The sequence below is a fragment of the Molothrus ater genome, chromosome 18 (genome assembly GCF_012460135.2).
Source record: "Molothrus ater isolate BHLD 08-10-18 breed brown headed cowbird chromosome 18, BPBGC_Mater_1.1, whole genome shotgun sequence".
NCBI classification, from domain to species: Eukaryota; Metazoa; Chordata; class Aves; order Passeriformes; family Icteridae; genus Molothrus; species Molothrus ater.
In genome coordinates, this window is record NC_050495.2 from 11,666,174 (window position 1) to 11,685,622 (window position 19,449).

Below are 19,449 nucleotides of genomic sequence, written 5' to 3' on the forward strand. Positions count from 1 at the left end.
ATGTAATTATGGACACTGGTCTGCTCATTATTGAACAAATTAATCAGGTTCTTGCAGTGCCCATAAAAGCAGATTTGCTGGGGTGTTTATTGCCTGCATAGAGAATATTAACAACCAGTTACAGTGAAATTGGCCAACACTGCTGTGAGCACAGGGAAGGTCACCACTCTGCTCCAGTGACACATGGCATTTCCTTGACTTCTTAGCACAGGGGAATTCTGAGCTTCTGCTGCTTTCACAGTCAGTCAGTTTGGGAACTGAGATGCCTGGAGGATTTCTGTTACCTCCATTCTGGGAGCACACTGCATCCATTTCATTTAGATTAATTTTCTCTTGATTAAATTAAGGTGGGCTGTGAAGATCCTGTGAGGTTTGGACTGACAGCCCTGCTCTGAGCTGCTGCAGTGGCTCTGGTGCCTGGCAGAAGGGCAGCTCTGAAAGCACCACCAGAGATGTTCCTCACTGCTCTGGGAGCCGTGGGGCTGGCCAGACCCTCCTGTCCCAGTCAGGAAGGGAATCACACCCCTGCATTGTGGGGCATCTCTTCCAGCCATGTGGGGCTTGCAGAGGGAGGTGCGGGCGAGCTCTGGCTCTTCTCACCTTCTGCCCCAGACTCACACTTCCCCTCTCTTCCCTTCCACCTTTTGCACCTCTCCACTGCCACCTGGACCTCTGTGTGCTTTCCAGACACCTTTTCTGTCCTTCCCAGCCCTCTGCTTTCCCCCAGCAGACACACGAGACCCTCCAGAGGAAGGAGGGGACAGTCACTGGGAGCATCAGGAGACCTTCCAAGGCAGCAGCAGCACAAGGTCCCCTTGGTGACACCTTGTGCTTTTGATCAGCCTGGAAAGGGGAGCAGTAGAGTTAAAAGAACAGCAGAGCAATGCAGTTAATGAAGCAAATGCTGCAAAAGTCACTTCCAGGGCAGCCTGTGGTCTAAGGGGCTGCTTTTCTGCTCAGCCACTGCCTTTGTTTGGGGCACAGAGGTGGCTCTTGCCTGCAGATGCTTTCACAGGGCTGTTGGGCCATGTAGGGGAAGGCTCTGGGACCTCTTCAGGCATTTCCATACCTTAGACCATTTAAGAAGCAGATCTAAGACAGGAGAAACATTGGAGGAAAGTCTTGCAAGGACTTAAAATGCACCTTGCCATGGGGCTCTGGCACTTCCAGCTTTTAAGAGGCAGAAATGTCTGATCTTATAATACATCCCTCTGGAACCTCCTTTATTTTTGTGTGTGTGTATCATGAAAATATTTCTGAAGAGCTTTTAGAAAACCTGGCTTAGAAGCTCCTCATTTGAATTAAGAATTAAACCATCTTAAAGCCCCTGCAGGAGAGGCTGAAGGCAGCACCTGGTGCTGCTAAGCTTCTTTTGGAATTTGAAACCACTAAGTGCACAGATTGTACTGGCTCTAAGCATCTTAGCAAGCAGCTCTAAACCACTGAGAGCAACCACAGGCCCTCAGGGGAGTGTATGGACCAGGCACTGGAGGCCAGGCTGTGGAGTCTGAGCAGACACAGAGCATGGAAGTGCTGCTGGTTTGAGGGGTGCTCAGTGCTCCCATCACTGGCTCTGGCAGAGGGGAGCAAGTCCAGCCAGCACATGACACATTAAATGTCCTTCTGCTGAGGAGATGGCCTCCCTAAGACTCTCATGTTCTCCAAAGATCTCAGCACTTCTTAAAATGTGTTTACAGTTCATGGAAGGCCTGGAAAAGCAACCAACTGTTATTATTTCTTTTCAGTGTGACTATTTTTTCTCCATTTATATCCAAAGATAAAAAGACATCTCTTGTCTAAAAAAACCCTAAATGTTTGAAGAAGCAGAACTTGGAGTGGGAATTGAGGCATAAAAGCCTTTTTTGAGCATTTCCTTCTCTGCCCAGCAGCCTTTGAGAGGCAGGTTGTTACACACAGTGACCCAGCATTTGGATTGAGATGGCTGGTCAGGAGCAGGGCTCCAGGCCTGTCAGTCAGAGCCTGCTGTGGAAGGGGCTTCTCTGCTGCTCTGTCCTTCTCAGCCTCTGGACCCTGGCCTGGAGCTGTCCCCAGGACCTAGCACGAGTCTCTCTCCAGGTTTTGCCCAGGTCACTAGGGCCACCCACTCCAGCCTTTAAAAGGTAAGAACCACTGAGCCAAACTGACCTGTTTGACCATGGATGAATTTGGATTTTACACTGCAGGCATCTGAATTGCATTTTGTCTCTCACCTACAACACGCTGAAGGATTCCCCCTGTGGGTTTGACCCAGGTGATCCCTGGCCCCACTGCATCTGCAGGGCAGTGCCAGGAGCAGACAGACAGGAAAGGGTTGTGCTGCTGGAAAAGCAAACAGGCTTTTCCTTGGAGACTTGTCTGTGTCATTAATACCTGGCATCACTGAGCTGCTCAGCACAAAAGCTCTTTTGGGCTTTGCCAAGCTCAGGTTTGGTTTGGATAACACCCATGTGTGCCACTTGTGCCCTGTGCACAGAGCTTGCTGCTCAGTGCCACCCTGCACATGCTGTCCCTCGTGCCCTGCCACGGATGGAGCCGTCCCAGGCCGGCTGTCAGAGCCTGTGATCCTCACCAGAGCCATTAACTGGGTTAACCTTTGAAATAAAGTGAATTTCCAATGTCACAACAGCAGAGGCCAACATACAAACTTGCACCTTGCCATCCTTTTTTTCTGTCACAGAAAGCACTTTGGCTTTTCCTGTGCTGACCACAGCAGTTCTGCGTGGCTGAGCCCTTGTTTGCCTCAGCGCGTCACTCCACACGGTTCATGGGGAAGGAATTTCATCCACACCTTAAAGAAATTGAGGAAGATGAAGTTGGGAAGGCTCTGGGGTGCAGGTCCTGCCTCAGTGATTGCAGTGCTGAAAAGGAAGAAAACCAGGAGGAAGAGTGAGCTGCTTTAGAGGAGCTACCTTGTGACAAATGCTTAAAGAGCAGTGACTAAGGGCTTCCCTCCTTAGCACCATCATCCCACAGGACAAAGGAAAGGTGCTGGGTGCCACTCCTCAGAACTGGCCTGAGCCCAGAGGGACCTCTGATGGGGTCCCTGCCCTGCCTGCCTCTCTCCACACTCCGGGGATCAGGTGCTATTTATTGTCCTGGAGGCTGATGGCCAAGGTGCAGCCTCCCACTGAAACAGGACAGGCCCTCCCAGGGAGGATTTTCACCCTCCTTTTGATGCAGTTTCAGCCCAAACCAGGTATATTCAGTTTGTATATACAGTTATGACTGACTTTTGATGCACTTTGAGCTCAACCAGGTATATTCAGTTTATATATTTAGTTTTGACTGACTTTTATGCAATTTGAGCCCAACCAGGTATATTCAGTTTATATATTCAATTTTGACTGACTTTTGATGCAGTTTGACCCCAAACAGGTATATTCAGTTTATATATTCAGTTTTGACTGGCTTTGGATGCACTTTGAGCCCAACCAGGTATATTCAGTTTGCATATTTAGTTTATATATTCAGTTTTGACTGACTTTTGGCACAGTTTGACCCCAAACCAGGTATATTCAGTTTATATATTCAGTTTTGACTGACTTTTGGCACAGTTTGAGCCCAACTAGGTATATTCAGTTTATATATTCAGTTTTGACTGACTTTTGGTGCAATTTGAGCCCAACCAGGAATATTCAGTTTATACATTCAGTTTTGACTGACTTTTGGTGCAGTTTGACCCCAAACCAGGTATATTCAGTTTATATATTCAGTTTTGACTGACTTTTGGCACAGTTTGAGCCAAACCAGGTATACTCAGTGAGCCTGAGCTCGGTGAGGAGCAGCAGATCCCGGAGGCAGGGGCACGGGTGCCACAGCCCCACCGGGCTATGCAGCTTCCCCGCAGCCCTGGCGGCGCTTTGGCCGGACAGGAGGGGCTGTGCGGGGGTGCAGCAGGGCAGAGGCAGCGGGGACAGCCCGTGGAGGGGACAGCCCGTGGAGGGGACAGCCCGTGGGATGGCCGCTGGCATTGCCATGGCAGAGCCCCTCGGGCAGCGGCAGCGCCGGCTCCCGGCAGCGCCTCCCGTCTGTGCCATCTAGTGCCCAGCGCCAGAAGGGGACTGACCCAGGCTCTCACCCGCAGGGGAACGGCCCGGCTGCCCTGGAGAACAGGAGGCTCTCCCCTCCCCGGGCCAGGCGGGGATGCGCTGGCCGGAGCCCTGAGATGCCGCAGCGCCCGCACGGAGAGCGGCCCTTGGCTCCAGGTAGGACCGGGGAGCGCAGCGGGGCCGGGAAGGAGGGAGCGGAGCTGCGGCTCTGCTGGGGCTGCAGGTGAGGAGAGCTGGGTGAGATCGATCTCCTGCTCCTTCTCAGCTGGGTGAGAGCGATCTCCTGCTCCTTCTCAGCTGGGTGAGAGCGATCTCCTGCTCCTTCTCAGCTCCGGATAGGGACAGGAAGGCTGGAGGCTCCTGGGAGTCCCTCTGCTTTTCAGGCATTGTGTTCCTGTGTTCTACACGTGTTTTAAGGGGTGAACATAATGATCTCTGACTGGAATTCTCTGCTGCAGTTAGCTGTGCTTGAGTGAACACTCTAGACTGAAAACACTTCATTTTTTTAGTGTGTTAGGCATAATCTTTGTTATGCCATTTCTTAGGTAAATTCCTTTTATTATTATTTTTTTCAAAAGTTTCCATGGCTGTAGCTTTCATTGCCAGCTATGATTCTTAACTCTGCCTCTGTCCTCTCTATCCTTTTCAAAGGAATACTTTTCCTCTTTACAGACCCAGTTTCATTTATAAGCTTTAAGAGCCAATGATTCAGGAGCTAACAAATTCTTGCTTCCTTCTTGCTGCATTTTCCCCCCCAAATCTTTGTAGGAGATTTAATGGTGGTGTAAGGAGCTTCTAATTCAAACCCATCAATATATATCTGTCCTTCATATTGGTTTATCACAGCCTGGCATTACATATTTCTCTATATTGAATTTCATCAGCTGTTATTTGCCCTGTTTCACAGATGTTTTCAAGTTTTGAAGTTTTCCACAACTTCTGCTAGCTCCATATGTTATCTTTACTATTTCATTACTGGGTCACAAGTAAATATATTTATCATGCTGCCTCTGGCATCCATAGGACACCCCACTCAGCTTTTTCCACTTGAAGTTCTGATCATTCCTTCTTCTCTTGTAACTTGTATTGGATTAAAAATGATCACCTGACAGCTGCTTCCCAGGATATCCTGTTAGTGATTTTGGGGGGTTGGCAGTTAAACTGCTCAAGGAGCAGATGAGCACATCCTTGTTCTTGGGATCACGTCCAGTATCTGTGAGCTCTGCTGCTCTTCCCTTGTGAGCTTGTCAGTGGGTTTGCCTCTCCAGGATATATTGCACAGGCACATCGTGCTGCTCCTGAAATGTAACATTTCCTACTGATCTTTTTTCCCCTTGGTACCTAAGTAAGGCTGATTGCTTAGGAAGTCTTGGGAGCCTTTTCAGACATGAAAAGGTAGCAGGGCCCCTTAGCACTGGTAGGTGACTGGCTGTAGTGAAAGCCTGGTGGTTTTGGAGCTGGCATGCTTAGAGCTCTCCTGGGTCTGCTATTGATCTTGGCATGTTCCTGCTTTTGAAGGGACTGATTTTTGAAACCAGGCTCCAGGAAATCATTTAAGGATGTGTTTACATCCTGCTGAGCACTGAAACTGTGAGGATTTCAGTGGGAAGGAAACTCATCTTGAAAGAGACCCAGTCTTTATCTGCCTTCCCTAATTAGCACTCTATCTTCCTGGAGGTGATACTCTCCACAGCATCCCCTTGGCAGCAGGAAGCCAGTGCTGGGGTTAAGTCCCCACTTGGCCAAGGCTTACCTGGTCCTGTGCCCTGAGAATTCTGTTTCTGAGCTGGGGGCAGGTGCTTGCTGTGCTGTTTGCACACCTGGGGTGCCCTTCTGCCAAGGCACAGTTGGTTCTCCAGCAGGCTCCCAGCTCCTCACAGGTCTGTAAGCTCTTTTATTGCTGTCTCTCAGTTCTTTGGAACTCAGTTTCTGGGGTTTCACACCTTCCCCTGTGTAATCCACTCCCAGGTCTGTTGTGGGCCACAATCAGGCTTTAAAGTGTTTGGGTGCCAGCAAGAGTCCTTTCTGTGGTTTGTCCCCAGAGCTGCTTAATTAACAGGGAAGCCCAAAACCTCTGTTTTGCATGAAAGCAAATGGAGGCTTGGGCAGGCAGTGTGATTTATTGCAATCATTTAGCCCCAGAAACAGGAGAAAACCCTTTCACTCCCCACACCTCAGGCTGTAACCCCAAGGCCACGTGTGTCCCTTCCCCCAGCCCCTGCAGCAGGGTCAGGGTGGGTGCCCAGCTGGAGCTGGGGAGGTTTGGTACAGGGGGATCCCTCCCCTGTGCTGAGGAGGTGTTTGGCCTCACCTGCATCATCCTCATCTTCTCTCGTGGCATGGCAGGGCTGTGCCTGGGCAGGGCTCAGCTGAGCCTGGCTCAGGAAGGGGCTGTGTGTGTGACAGCTGTGTCCCCAAACGTCCATCCCAGCTTTAATTACTCTGACACTGCTGCCTGGGTGTAATTAGCAGTTGAGAAAATCTGAGTGTGATTTTAATAAGCTGACAGTAATGCAATTTGTCTTTTCTGTACGAGATGCTTTGCAAATAAAAGCTGTAATTAAAAAGCACATGCACAGGGCAAACAGCAACTGTGCTGTGGGTGTGTGACTGCTCTGTGAGCAGCGTGCCTGGCACATGGCCTGGCCTGGCACAGGGGTCCCCCTTTGGGACAGTCTTCATCATGGGGTTCCTGAGAGAGTGTAAAAGCTGCAGCATGTAAAAACTGCAGGATTTGCCTCAATTGTGCCTTTTACAAAAGGCTCTTCCCTGTCTTCACAGATGTCCTTTGATATAATGTTGGTTGTTGATAAGAATAAGTCTCCTGGGTGTCCTCCTCCCCATTGCTTTTCATTCCTGTCACTATTGTGTTTCTGTGTTCTCACCCAGGAGCCCAAATTAGCTCGAGGCTGGTGGGATCTCTGTGGCAGAGGCCAGTGAGGCAGCCAGGGTGGCATGGGGGGAGCCAGGAAGCCTTTTCAAGACCAGCCAGCTTTTCTGGTAGCCTCAGATGTGAACAGTCAGACCAGGCCCTGGACTCTGCCTCTCCTTCCTGCTCCTTCCTGCTCTCTTTAAAAAAATCCATATCTATAAAAGGATAATCTCTTTTATCTAGTCTTCTGTCTCTGCACAGTTCTGTCCTGCCCTGCTGGAGTTCAAGGTTCATTTCTGGCAGTGGGAGCTCTCACAAGGAAGCAGCCCTGTTAAACCCTGTTTCCCACAAACCCCCTGACACATCAGGCTGACCTCACTGCAAAGTGTTCCTCTTCCTCAGTGCTGTGGGGCAATGTGAGGGGACAAGGTGGGCGACAGAGGCACAGCAGCTGTCAGGAAATGGTTATACCCACAGCATCAGAGGGTTGGCTGGGGAGAGGGGGAACATTGCTCCAGCCTGTGGGAAGCCCTTTTGCCTCTATCTGCAGGGGAAGGTGAGAGCCTTTCCCATGGAAGGCCACTCGACCCTGCAAAGTCCATTTGTGCCTGATGGCGCTGGTTGCTGTGGCTCTGAAAGTTTTGGAGGTGTCTGTGTTTGTAGTGCTCCTGCTCTGGACCTGTGGGAGACACCCTGACCTTTGGGAGTGCATTGCCTGTGGCATCCCATGCTCTGCCTGGAAGGTCAGGGGCTCAAGGGGCTCAGGTGGATAAGAGGGGGTTTAAGCAGCTTTGTGCTGTGCCATGCAGGTGGGACTGGCCCACTCTGCCAGCTAAATGCAGCCCTGGCACGGTGGGCAAACAAACCAAGCCCTCCCCAGAGATCAGGGGAAACCTGGCAAAGCCTCTGTGGGTGCCAGTGGAAATGGGAACAGCTGTGGGAAAGCAGCAGGATGTGCCCCATGCCAGCCCAGAGAGGCTGAGCAGCCCCTGTGGGGGGGAGAGGGAGAGGGGGAGCTGCTGAGCTCCTGTGCAGGGCTGTGTGTCCAGCAGGGCTGTGTGTCCATCCCCTGTGCAGGGCTGTGTGTCCAGCAGGGCTGTGTGTCCATCCCCTCTGCAGGGCTGTGTGTCCAGCAGGGCTGTGTGTCCAGCCCCTGTGCAGGGCTGTGTGTCCAGCAGGGCTGTGTGTCCATCCCCTGTGCAGGGCTGTGTGTCCATCCCCTGTGCAGGGCTGTGTGTCCCTCCCAAAGCCCGGTGTGTGTTCCCAGAGCTGTGCTGCTCCAGGCTCTGCCTCCAGCCCAGCTGGCCCCCTCAGACTTTCCAGCACAGGTTCCAAGTGCTTTGAGGCAGAGGTTTGTATTCTGATCTCTCATTAGGAAGTGGCCATTTCTGGTGCCCTTGGCAGCACCTAAACAAACAAGCCCTGAAGGAGACTGGGACAGGCAGGAGGTGAAGCAGGCAGGGACTCTTTTCTCTGATCTGTGCTTGAGGGGGGAGTCCTGTTCTCCTGGCACCATGAGGCATCTCTCAGGACAGGAGACTGGTTGGTGTTTGGGCACCATCCTTTCCTCTGTCCTGTGTTATGCTCTGCCCAGAGAAGGAGATGCTGCAAGCACCAAACCTGCCAGATTTCTGCATTCAGGTGCAGAGGCCAGTCAAGACAAACTCCTGTCTCTGGAGTCTCCTTTTGTAGGAATTTTGTGATGCCCTTCTGGACAGCACAGAGTCACCCAGTGGTTTCAGTGTACAGCCCTGGGCTGGTGGAAGCTGAACGTGCTCAGTGCTTTGCTGTGGTGGCTGTGAGAGGAGCCTGTCCCACAGGTGGGCTGTGGCTCGTGGTGTGCACCAAGACTGACCTGTGCTGTGTATTTCTGTCCTAAGGTCAAAACTGATGGGTTGCAAATGGCCACACAGACATGAACTGTATTGCCCAAGCCTTAGCTGGGCTAAATGTGAGCCTGAAGCTCTAGGACGTATTTGATCTGCAGTGAGTGACTTTAAAAAGAAAAAAATCATTTATTTCCTGAGGCTGTTGTTCTGGGGAGCAAATCCAGAGAGTATGAAGTGCTGAAAACCACTGGAATAAAAGAGTTGTATGTCCAGATTTTCATTTGGGACATGAGCTGTCTTGCATGGTGTGCACCTTTCCTGTGTAGTGCTGTATGAGATATTTGTGTGTCTGCTGAGCACCGTCCTCACCTGCCCACAGCAGGGAAAGGAGTCCCAGTGTAAAGGTCCATGAAACTCTTGCTTTGGGTGTTCATCCCCAGGTCAGGTTTGCCCTCTGAAGCCTGGCAGTAGTGTAGCCAGGATGTACATAGTCCCTGTCCACTCAGTGCAAATTCATCCACAGCCCTCTCAGGGACTCAGTGGGATTTCTTCCCTCACAGCACCTTACAGCCACCAGTGGCTCTTGGCTGGGTTGATTCCCACCCCTGTGTGAGCCCAGTGGCCCTGCAGTGCTGGCAGAAGCCCCCCCAGGGCTGGGGAAGCAGGGTGACAAGTGGGGAGGACAGATTTGGGGGTGGCTGCACTGCTGCTGTGCCCATCCCTCCCTGAGAGGCTCCACCCTGACCCTGCCAGGGGTCCCAGTGAAATCTTGCCACACTGAGGTAACCCAGGACAGATTCTGCCTTACCAGGACGTGCTGAATTTGGTGCTGAGAGGTTTCATTTGTTGCTCCAAGAGCAGTAGAGTTGATCCTTCAGCAGAAACTGCTGAGAAAGGAACAAGAAGTTGTGGGGCTTCCTGAGAAGCACAGCTCTCACAAGGCAAAGTTTGGGTGGGCTGCACACTCAGATCTCTGGGTCAGTGTTCATTCATGTCCAGGAATAACTTCTGAGCCTTCCATCTCCAAGTCCTACTGATTCTTAAGCAGAATGGAAAGTGGACCTTGGCTCTTGCTGCTAAAGTCTGTGTTCTTCTGGTTTTAGAGCCCTCTTACTTGGGTTAGACTTTAACAGTGATTAGTTACCCAGCAACTTTCTGTAATAATCTGCAAGTTTTCCATTAAGTGGCAAACACTTTGTCCTTCCCCCAGCACCTCTGTTGCAATCTAATCTGTCATTTTTCCCAAGGAGATGGAGGGTGCTACCTTCACGTTTTATTAATTTCCTGTTTCCAGTGGAGGAGAGCCCAAAGCCATGAGGAACACTGAGCCCAACATCCCATGGAGCTCCAGGCCCAGTGCAGCAGACCAGTGTCAGCTCTGCTCTCACTTCAGCTGCCTCTGGATTTACTGTAAATATCAGGCATGTGGCAGGGAAGAAGGGTGATGTCTAGGAACATGGTTAAGGGATCTGGGGAAAGATTCCTTATTCCAGCCCAGGCACTGACCTGCTCTGAACCCCTGGGCAAGATTGTCTCTGTTGTCCTGTCTCTGAAGTGGGGATATGAATGCTTTTATCATGTGGGCCTGTAAGGCTCCTTGGCCCTGAGAGTGGCTTTAAAATGCTGTTAGGTAGTGATTTTTTTTTCTGGTGATAATGGTAAGAATTCAGCAGTCCCAACAGGTTATGGAGTTTGGAGATCTTCTTGTAGGTGCAGCAAGTACTGGAGGTTCATATTTGGGAGGCAGCTTTGCACAGTGTCCCCTGTGTCTCTGTCTCTTACCAAGAGTATCATTGGAAAAATAAGGGAAGGAACCTATTCTGACTCTGTTCTTCCTCTTTGTGTTTACAGTTTGGGTAGAATTTACTTTGTCACCTACCCAGCATGTTTAGGTTGTCTCCAAACAATGCTGTAAAAACCATGCTGCATCTTGAGCAAGTGGGGAGCTTTCCTTGGGATGGATGGGGTCTGCTGCAGTTGTGGTTGTACTGAAAAGGGTCAGATTCCTGTTTGGATAATGATAACAGAACACCTCAATGGTAATTTTTTCTGTTTCATTGCCAATAGCTCCAAAGCCAGGCCTTCCCCAAAACAACAGAACCAGAGGGAGTAGTTTATTGAGATTATGTAATTTACAGAAGAGTGCAAATATAGTAGAGCAAATCTTACATCTGTAAGAGAGAGCTAGTTTATCCTGGATCTGAAAAAATCTCTTTGGCAGCATTCCTGGCAGTTAAAAGGGCTTCTCAGCTGTGTATCTGCTTTCAAGTCCCTTGACATCACCAAAGCAGACTCATTCCTCAGGGTAAGAGAGACCCAGACCGTGATGTGCACAGGAATGCTCCTTGCAGGGTTGTAAATCACCCCTTTGCTTGAGATGGCACAGTGTTGAGTGGACAGGGGACATCTCTGGCTAGAAAAGTAACCTGTGAACAGGTAAGGGCACAGCTCTTCTCCAGTTCATTTCACTGTGCGTTGCACAAGCAGCCCTTCTTGCAAAGGTCATTTCCAGATCTCCCTTCCCCACCCAAATCTGAGAATTACCCATGGAGGTTCTTGTCAGTACAAGGTTTTGGTTCTCAGAACTGGTGGCATTTGTTTGGCTGCTGTTTCCTGATCCTGTGGATCTTGGTGCAGTTCCTGGTAGAGGACAGTAACTCTGTGAATTCCACTTTGTGAAAGCCTGGACTGGTTCCTTCCTTTTCCAATTGCCTCATCTGAGAGCACACAGAAACTTCTTGTTAGCCCTGGACTCTCCCTTTATACAGCAATCACAGACCTACCCAACTGATTGTTGATTGTTTATTCAGCAATCACTGACCTACCCAACCTTTGAATTAGACAAAACTCATCCTAATGCCTGATGTGGCTCGTCATGGTCAAACAAGCCCTTCAGTGAGTTGTTGGTGATGGAGAGAGATGGGGAGACTGACTTGGTGATCAGAATCTGATTTTATTGTGGGATACAAACACTTATATACTATTGCAGGGACACTGGTAATGTGTACTACAATGATTAGGTTAAAATCGCATACACAAACTTATGTATAGAGCAACATCTCTTGCTTGCAGAATTTAATGGGATTTTCTTTTTCTGGTAAACCCGTTTGATTTAATCTTCTTGCGATCCAGGTTGAATTTTCAAAGTTCCGTTGGTTTTCGCCAAGGCATCCTGTTATCAAATCTCTTATCTTAACCAGGTCCAAAGTCCATCATCTGTCTTGTGTCCCCCAACATTCCAACAGTGAGTGATCAACAAAACTGAAATGAAGGAAGTCAAAAATGACTATTTTCCCTTTGGACAGCAGTGGTACATCCTTGAGAGATTTCCTCTCCATTCACAGGGTTCAAGATTTCCTCTGATGGAGAAGGGGAGGATGTGCCTCTCAAGTCAGTGTCCAAGACTGATGTGCCTCTTCCCAGGTCAGTGTCCAAGACACCACCATTTATGGGATGCACATTTCTTCTCCTCTATAAATCTCTCAGCCCTTATGGCCATGGAGCTGGGCAGTGCTCCAGCATCAGCCACCTTGGAAGAGTGTAGGAATGGGATTTTCTCTGTCAGGATGGGTATGGGGTCACCAGTGCTCTAATCCAGACAATGTCCTCCCTGTCAGGACTTGTGCCAGGGAAAACCAGCAGCTTGGCAGAGAATTGTTTGATGCACGAAGAAAAGAAACAACTCTGCCAGTACAGATTCACTCCTGGGACTACCTAATATCAAAGTATTGTCTCCATTCAAGTCTGATCTTTGCTCCCCACCCTGTGCACTGTTCCCTTTACCGTGAGAAAGTACAGCACGGAAAGCGCTGGACCACTCTGTTCTCATCTTGCCCTGTGAGCCAGCAATTCTTCAGGGACAGGGAGGGGGAAGGGTGGCATGCCTTTACTGCTCAAAGATAGGGCTTCATTACATCACCTCCCCTCCTGACCACTCCCATATATGAAGCCTTGCTGCCACTCAGCTCTGTGTGACCGGTCTTGTTTTTGGAGTCCCTGCTCCTGGCAACTCTTGAGGAATAAGAGGCAAGAGAAGCAGGCAGAAGAGCCTTCCTTTGGCGTCACTGGGTGAAGGTGAACTGCAGAGCTTTTAAACTAGTGAGTAAACAGCTGGTTTTATCTTGGCATCTCCATATTGGTTGGACTGGGGTGTGAAATAGAGGAGTTGTTTCTTTCCCTTTATTGCGTACCTTTCCAGCTCGTTAATCCTATTTCATTAAAGGCTGCCTTTGTGTCACAAGCCTGCAGGCTCAGGTTTGAAGAGCAAGTGTTTCTCTCTTGCAAGGATGGACAGGACCTGATCTGCTGTGTTGCTCTTGGCTTGGCTCAGTTAGCAAAGGCAGCAGGGTCTCTGTCCAAGCTCCCTGAGCAGCTGCTGAGCCACCCTGCACGGGAGCTGCTGTGGCTGGGCAGGGTCAGCAGCACAGGGACTGGTGGCTTCAAGGACTGGGGCTTCTGACAGGCTGAGATAAGAGCAAGGACCTGGAAGTCTGGTGAGCTGGGATCTCAATCCCATCACTGGGAAAGACACTTCACCGTCTACATAGCCCATCGAACCCTTTGAAGGTACTATCCACCACCCAGGCTGATGTTGGTCTCTGCTCCTCTTTGGGTTATAAAGGTCTATGGAAAGGTTGGTGCAGGGTCATTGGCCTGAGTGTCAGGGTTTGCAGGTGGCATAAGTGACAAGGATTGCTGCTAAGAGAAGTGCTGTTTTGGCAAGCTGACACAGGAAAGGCTCCCAAAACAACCAGAGAGGTCAGAGCTATGCAAACTTGGGAAGGCAGATTTCATGGGGTCCCTAAGGATGAGAAATTCTTACTCCAATGTCCCTCTGGCAGGTGGTGCTCATCAGAGGAATCAAGATCTAAGAAGTGGCTGAAATCCACAGATCTTGGATCCCTCTTCTTTCCATATCCTTCTGTGCTTCCTGACAAATGTAAGCCCTGTTGGTGTGGGAGGTCAAGCACTGGCAGGTTTCTTACCTGGTACCTGGGGGAAAGGCCAGGAGGCAGGTGCAGAACCAGAAAAGCTGCAGGGACAGTGGGATGATGCTGAGGGCGGGATGCAGAAGCAGGGTGGAAGGGCAAAGCTGTGGGAGAGAGCAGAGCTCCTGGTGCAGAGCAGGCAGAGCACTCAGTAGAGCACAGGTCAGGGGATCATTTGTGTGTGTGTGGAAACTGGCCCATGAAGGAGGAAGGAATACTCTGAAATAAATCAAGCCGTTCATACTTAATTCTCTGTAAGAAAAAAAAAAAATCTGTTGCAAAGAACTATCAAGGGCAACTGCATTTGTATGACAATGAGCAGATTCTGCCCAGACAATTGAATGTTTAGACACATGAAGGACCAGAACAGCACCTGGGACACTCTCTGCTCATTTCCAGACCAGAAGAATGGCCCTCTCCTATGTGTGTTCAGAAAACACAGACCTGCTCCTGCTCTGGGCTGGATCCCTCTGACATGCCAGAGTGGGCTCTCAAGGACCAGAGGGCTTTTTCTCTCACGGTCCCAGTCCTGGGCTGCATTTCCTGATCCAGGTGTCCACAGCAAACAGGAGGGAGATCAGGAAAGGCAAAGCCATTCAAACCAACTCTATGGTCATTAAGGTATTCACCTACCTGTAGAGTCTTGGTTTAGCAAAACCAGGTGAATTTAAGCAGGCAGCTACAAGTTTTTTTCAGTTGGAAACAGCTCTTTAACAACTTCAGCCGAAGTGTCTGAAACCTCTTCAGTGAATTCAGTCTTGAGTTCATTTATTATAACTGGAATACAGGGGTTTTGGTGGCCTCACCCACCCATCCAGATGCTCTACAGTCTATAAAATACACAGTTATCTGCCATGGCAGGTATAACATTACATAAACCTTACATAAAAATTACACAAACCCTTCTGCAGAGCACCAAGAAAGTCTAAACTTCATCTGTGATCTGAGAGTTTGAATTGTGCATGTGCAGGACTGGTCCAAGTGCAGCAGTCAGGCAAGGCTGGGGAAAACCTCTAGCCTAGAGAGAGAGGGCATAGTTCAGTTTTTGCCCTTCAGTTTCCCCTTTTCCTGTTCTTTCACCTTTTTTGTCCTCCTATCTTAATTCATTTATTTTGTCCCCCTTCATTCCCACTTTCTCTGTTTTTCCCTTCACCAGTTTAGGTTTTCTTCTTCCCCTGTCTCCATCAGCCCTGTCCCTTTTTATTTGGGGATGGTGAGGTTGAGGGGAAGCTGTGTGGGAATGTGTTGCTGAGCTCAGTGCTGGCTGCTGGGGGAAAGGCAGTTCTGTCAGCTGCAAGAACACATTTCTGCAGTTCTGTCAGCTGCAAGAACACATTTCTGCAGTCCCTTTGGTGGCCTGGCAGAAAGGCTTTGCAAAGATTAAAGGGCTTTATAAAGCTGCTAGATAAATGGTACAGATTGATGTAGGTTTTGGAAACTGCAGAGCTTGACATAAAATTAACGAGTAAGATTGAGTTGAGACAGCAGAGAGATAAGATTGAGGGAAAATGAGAAAAGAAGGCAGAACTTTGGACAGAGGACAGCCACCCTTTTGTGGAAGAGAGAAGCAGAAGGGCTTCTTCTGCAACAGCAACCAGTGACCTCCAAGCACAGAGGAGCCCCAGTGGTTCACACAGCACTGTCCCAGCAGTGCTGCTGCAGCTGCCTCTGGGTTAGAAGGATATAAGCAGGACTGGTTAACCAGTGTGGCTGGCAAGAAAAGGTTAATAAACCTCCCTGTTTGCAAGTTATCTTCCCCTTGCTTACCTTTGTCCCAGGGAAAAGTGTGCACCTGTGGGTGATAATGGGGAAACAGGTCACTAAAATGAAAGCATGTGGGGTTTAGTGGGTGGCTCCATTTCAGCAGGTGAATTCCAGTGAAAGCAACTCTCACTGGAGGGGAAGGAGGTGCTTGGGCTGTGGACAAACATCTGCTTGTTTATTTTCAGCTCTGTAAGGCAACTTTTGTGTCCTGCTCTTAGTCAACTCAACCTTTTCCACACTAGGCATGTTTTCCATTCTTAATGTACCTTTTCTCTAAGTCTCTCCTAGTGACTTTTCCAAGGCTTTTTCAGCTGTGATCTCTTTTTTGAATCAGTGTTTCTTAGGTCCTGTTTAGCCTAAAATAGAATTGTCTGCTACCCATACAGTTGGCAGTTAGCTTCCACATGGAAGAGTAGAGTAAGGGGTGAAAAAGGGAACTGTTATTTAGTAGGAAGAAGCCTCATGTGCTTATTAAGGGCTCTGTGTTAGTGGGCACTCAAGGTGCTATTTTTGATGCTCATGTTCAGGTTGTACTGGATTGCAACACTGCTGTATTAGAGGGGAATGATTTCCTCATGGAAGAATAGCTAACCTGCAACAAGAGGTACAAAATCTTGTAATGGCATCTATCCCAATAATGCATTGGGATGTTAAAACATTGGGAAATGGAGGCTTTGGGTTGCTTGTTCTGCCATAAAAAGTAGGAGTCTGAACTGTTGACCTGGTCTGTGCTTTGTGAGTCATTGCTGGGGTTGCTTCATGTAATTCCTACAGAAAAAATCAACAAGGGTGGGGGCAAAGAAACAAAAAGAAAAATTCTCCAGAAGTGTCTTGGGTTTCCTGAAGCTTTTCAGTGTCTGCAAGTTCTGTGACAAGAGGTGTGAAGGCATTGCTTCATGTGCTGAAAGATGAATTTGTTGCTCAAGTTTCAATGTAACAGCACATGCTAATTTTTGGGAAATTAAAGGTGACCGTGCCATGAAGGTGACCACTTGGAAGGAGGAGCCAAGTCCTTCAGGATTTTTTTTTTCTTTATTTGTAAAGGGTTGAGAAAAGCAAGTCAGCAATGCACCTGCATTAAACATGACATTACTGCTTGAGGTGTGGCTTTGCAGCTTGAAACTTGTAAGGCTGAGTTATAACAGGGCTCTGTATTAAATTAGTGCCTAGACAGAGATGCTTGATAGCTGCCAAATATTGTGTACAGCTGAAATAAGGTAGCTGTGCATAGCACAGCCTGTACACAGCAGAGTTCACCCTTTGGAGCTGCAGGCACTGACTTCAGGTTTCACAACTTTCTCTGACCCCATCTTCAACTCCACTTGTGCATAAGTGAACGAGTAACCTGCTGAGGAGCATCCAACTTGTTCCAGCTCTGTGCTGGTAGAACATGGCACTGCATTGTCCTTGGAGAAGGACAGAATTTGCTTCATTTTGTTGGGTCACTGATATAAACCTGGCCTTTCAGCTGTGGGGGTGAAATATTGCAGTGGGATAAATATGATTTAGAACTGGGCTTTTTTACAGCCTTTCCATGTCACCTTGCACCCTCTGAGACAAATGTGACAGGGAGACTCTTGTCTGACCTAGACCCACTTCAGGGATGTAGCAACTTTAGAACTATGAAAATATTAAGGATAAAACCTGGTACCATCACACCTGCAGGGTCAGTAAATTAAGAAAAGGGTTCTGCTCAGTAGACTGCATCTTAAATTCCCCTGTTAATATTAAAGGTGTGACAGACTAAAAGGGCAGGTTGATTTGTTTGGGGCAGAGACCAGACACCTTTCCACACTGTCTGCTTTTTCAGAGGATAGTTGTGTGCTCCTGTCACAATCTTTTCTGTGGAGCATCGTGAGTGTCACATCAATAAATCAGACACAGTGAGAGGGGTGTGTGTTAACAGCTGAATGTGGCCTGGACTCTGATGTGTAGTTCAGACTGGCTGGTAGGAACAGCAGATACATCCAATCCTTCTGAGCCTGCAGAGTAATTTCTGTGCCAGCATCTACTTTCCAGAAAGCTTCCATTTTTTGCTCACGACTTCTTGGATAATAGCAATATAACTGAAGGGGTCTGTTCTCTTCATACAATGTCTTGAAAGGAGTATTTGAAAGTCACCTTGAAAAATGGGCACAGGCTATATTCCTTCCAAATATCTCAGGGCTGAAATGCTCATGGTTTTTAGTACTGATTTTTCCACATGTAAATGTTAAACAGAACTCCATTTTATAGCTATTATAGAAAAGATGATGTATTTTTAGGCAGGGAAAATATCACCCTAAAGCTTTTAATCTTGGAACTTGGCCAAACTTTGTTAATGAGTCAGTGTAGCACAGCTCCTGTCCTTGTGCAGCAAGTGGAGATGTGGTGTGTCAAAGGTTGGAGTGGGGCAGGGGGACTGGGCTGCTTTGGAGTTGAGACATTCACCTCTTTCCTGACCCCTGTGAGTCCAGAGACAGCATCTCTGTGCTGAATGCCATCCAGGCAGAGTTTGCTTCATCCTGGGTTTGCAGAGAGCCTTCTGGCTGGCAGTCAGGCTCAAGACATGTGGGCTTGGATCCTCACTGTGCCCAAGTTTCAGGCAAGCTGTGATTTGCTTGTGTTACATTCTGGTTGGGCATTCAGCATTTCTGCATGGGCACTGAGCTTGTGCTCAAGGGAGAGGCTGGGGTTTCTGGCAAGCCATGGACAGACACAGTGGCCTAAGTTTTGGTAGCTGAGTCCATAAATCCAAGGACAGCTTGTACAACCTCACTCTGGGTTTTGTGCTACACTTCAGCAGGTGAGCTGCAACCTTGGAGCTGCAACCTTGGAGCTGCAACCTTGGAGCTGCAGCTGTGCTTCCAGGCTTGGCACAAACAGACATGGAGGATTGTTGCTTAAAACCCTCAGTGAGATTTAGTGATGGAGGGCAGGTTTCTCCATCCCTGCCTCCCTGCTCTGCCATCCTGCCTGCCAGAGAGTGCTGCAGTGGCAGCAGGCCAAGCAGAACAGGCACTGCACCTTCTCCTTGCAGCTGGAGCATTGATGTGGGGTGGCTGTGCTGGCTGAGGGGCAGCTGTGGGAGCTGAGCAGGTGCCCTGGCACTGCCAGCAGCTGCCCACCCTTGCAGCTGGTCATTGCCACCAAGTGTAGTCACAGCTCAATCTGGCAGTGCCTGGGTTTGAAGGGACAGACACCAAATCCAGTCTGTCTGTGAACACAAGGGTGTAGGCAGGAGTGGTGTGAGGGTACCTGGCCATGGGGAGACACCATGTGTTTAGAATCACAGAACCATTTAGTTGGAAAAGGCCTTTAAGATCCAACCATTAACCCAGCACTGCCGAATCTCCACTAAACCATGTCCCCAAGTGCCATATCTACATGTTTTTTAAATCCCTCCAGAGGTGGTTACTCCACAACTTTTGGGGCAGCCAGATCACCATTTCAGTGAAGAATTTTTTCCTAACATCCAATCTAAACATTTCCTGGTGCAACTTGAGTCCATGTATTTCCATTGTATTTATAGTTTCTTAATCAGAACTTCAGAGCTAGCAAAGAGGTGAGGAAAAATATTTGCACCACACAGTCACCAAATCCAGGAACACAGAATGATTCTGCTGTTGATAATCAATCCTTCTGGATCCTAAAATATGCATTTTGAGGGGTGTGGGTTCTTGACTCTTCACCTAGTCAATGATTACTTCTGCATTCCTCCGGTACTGTGAATTCAAACATAATGAGTTTCAATGGGTTCATCTCTGTGAGCAGGGCAGTACAAATACCAAATACAAGTTTTGGAGAGCTTTTTAAGGAAGATAAGTGGTTACTGCTTCTCCTACAAGGATGTCTTGCCCCTAAAAAAGGGTTCACTTCCTTTACAAGGACATTCAGAGGAGGTCAGTACACACAGGTCTGTGCAAAAGGACAGGATCAACTTGCAAATACTCTTGAGAGGTAAGGGG

At 48.8% G+C, this 19,449-nt stretch overlaps 1 protein-coding gene across 3 annotated transcripts in view; it reads left to right on the forward strand.

The window, feature by feature from the left end:
• The first annotated feature begins 4,011 nt into the window (after positions 1-4,011).
• GGT1 (gamma-glutamyltransferase 1) overlaps positions 4,012-19,449 on the forward strand; it is a 31,969-nt gene continuing 16,531 nt past the window's right edge. The window contains exons 1-2 of one of the 3 annotated variants that reach the window (XM_036393563.1): positions 4,012-4,205; positions 12,095-12,173. In XM_036393563.1, the coding sequence (XP_036249456.1) occupies positions 4,166-4,205; positions 12,095-12,173 (119 nt within the window). In that variant the 5' untranslated portion in view covers positions 4,012-4,165. Of the gene's footprint in view, positions 4,206-12,094; positions 12,174-13,673; positions 13,690-19,449 lie in introns of those variants that run through there. The other 2 variants (XM_036393565.1, XM_054516811.1) reach the window with 2 other exon arrangements.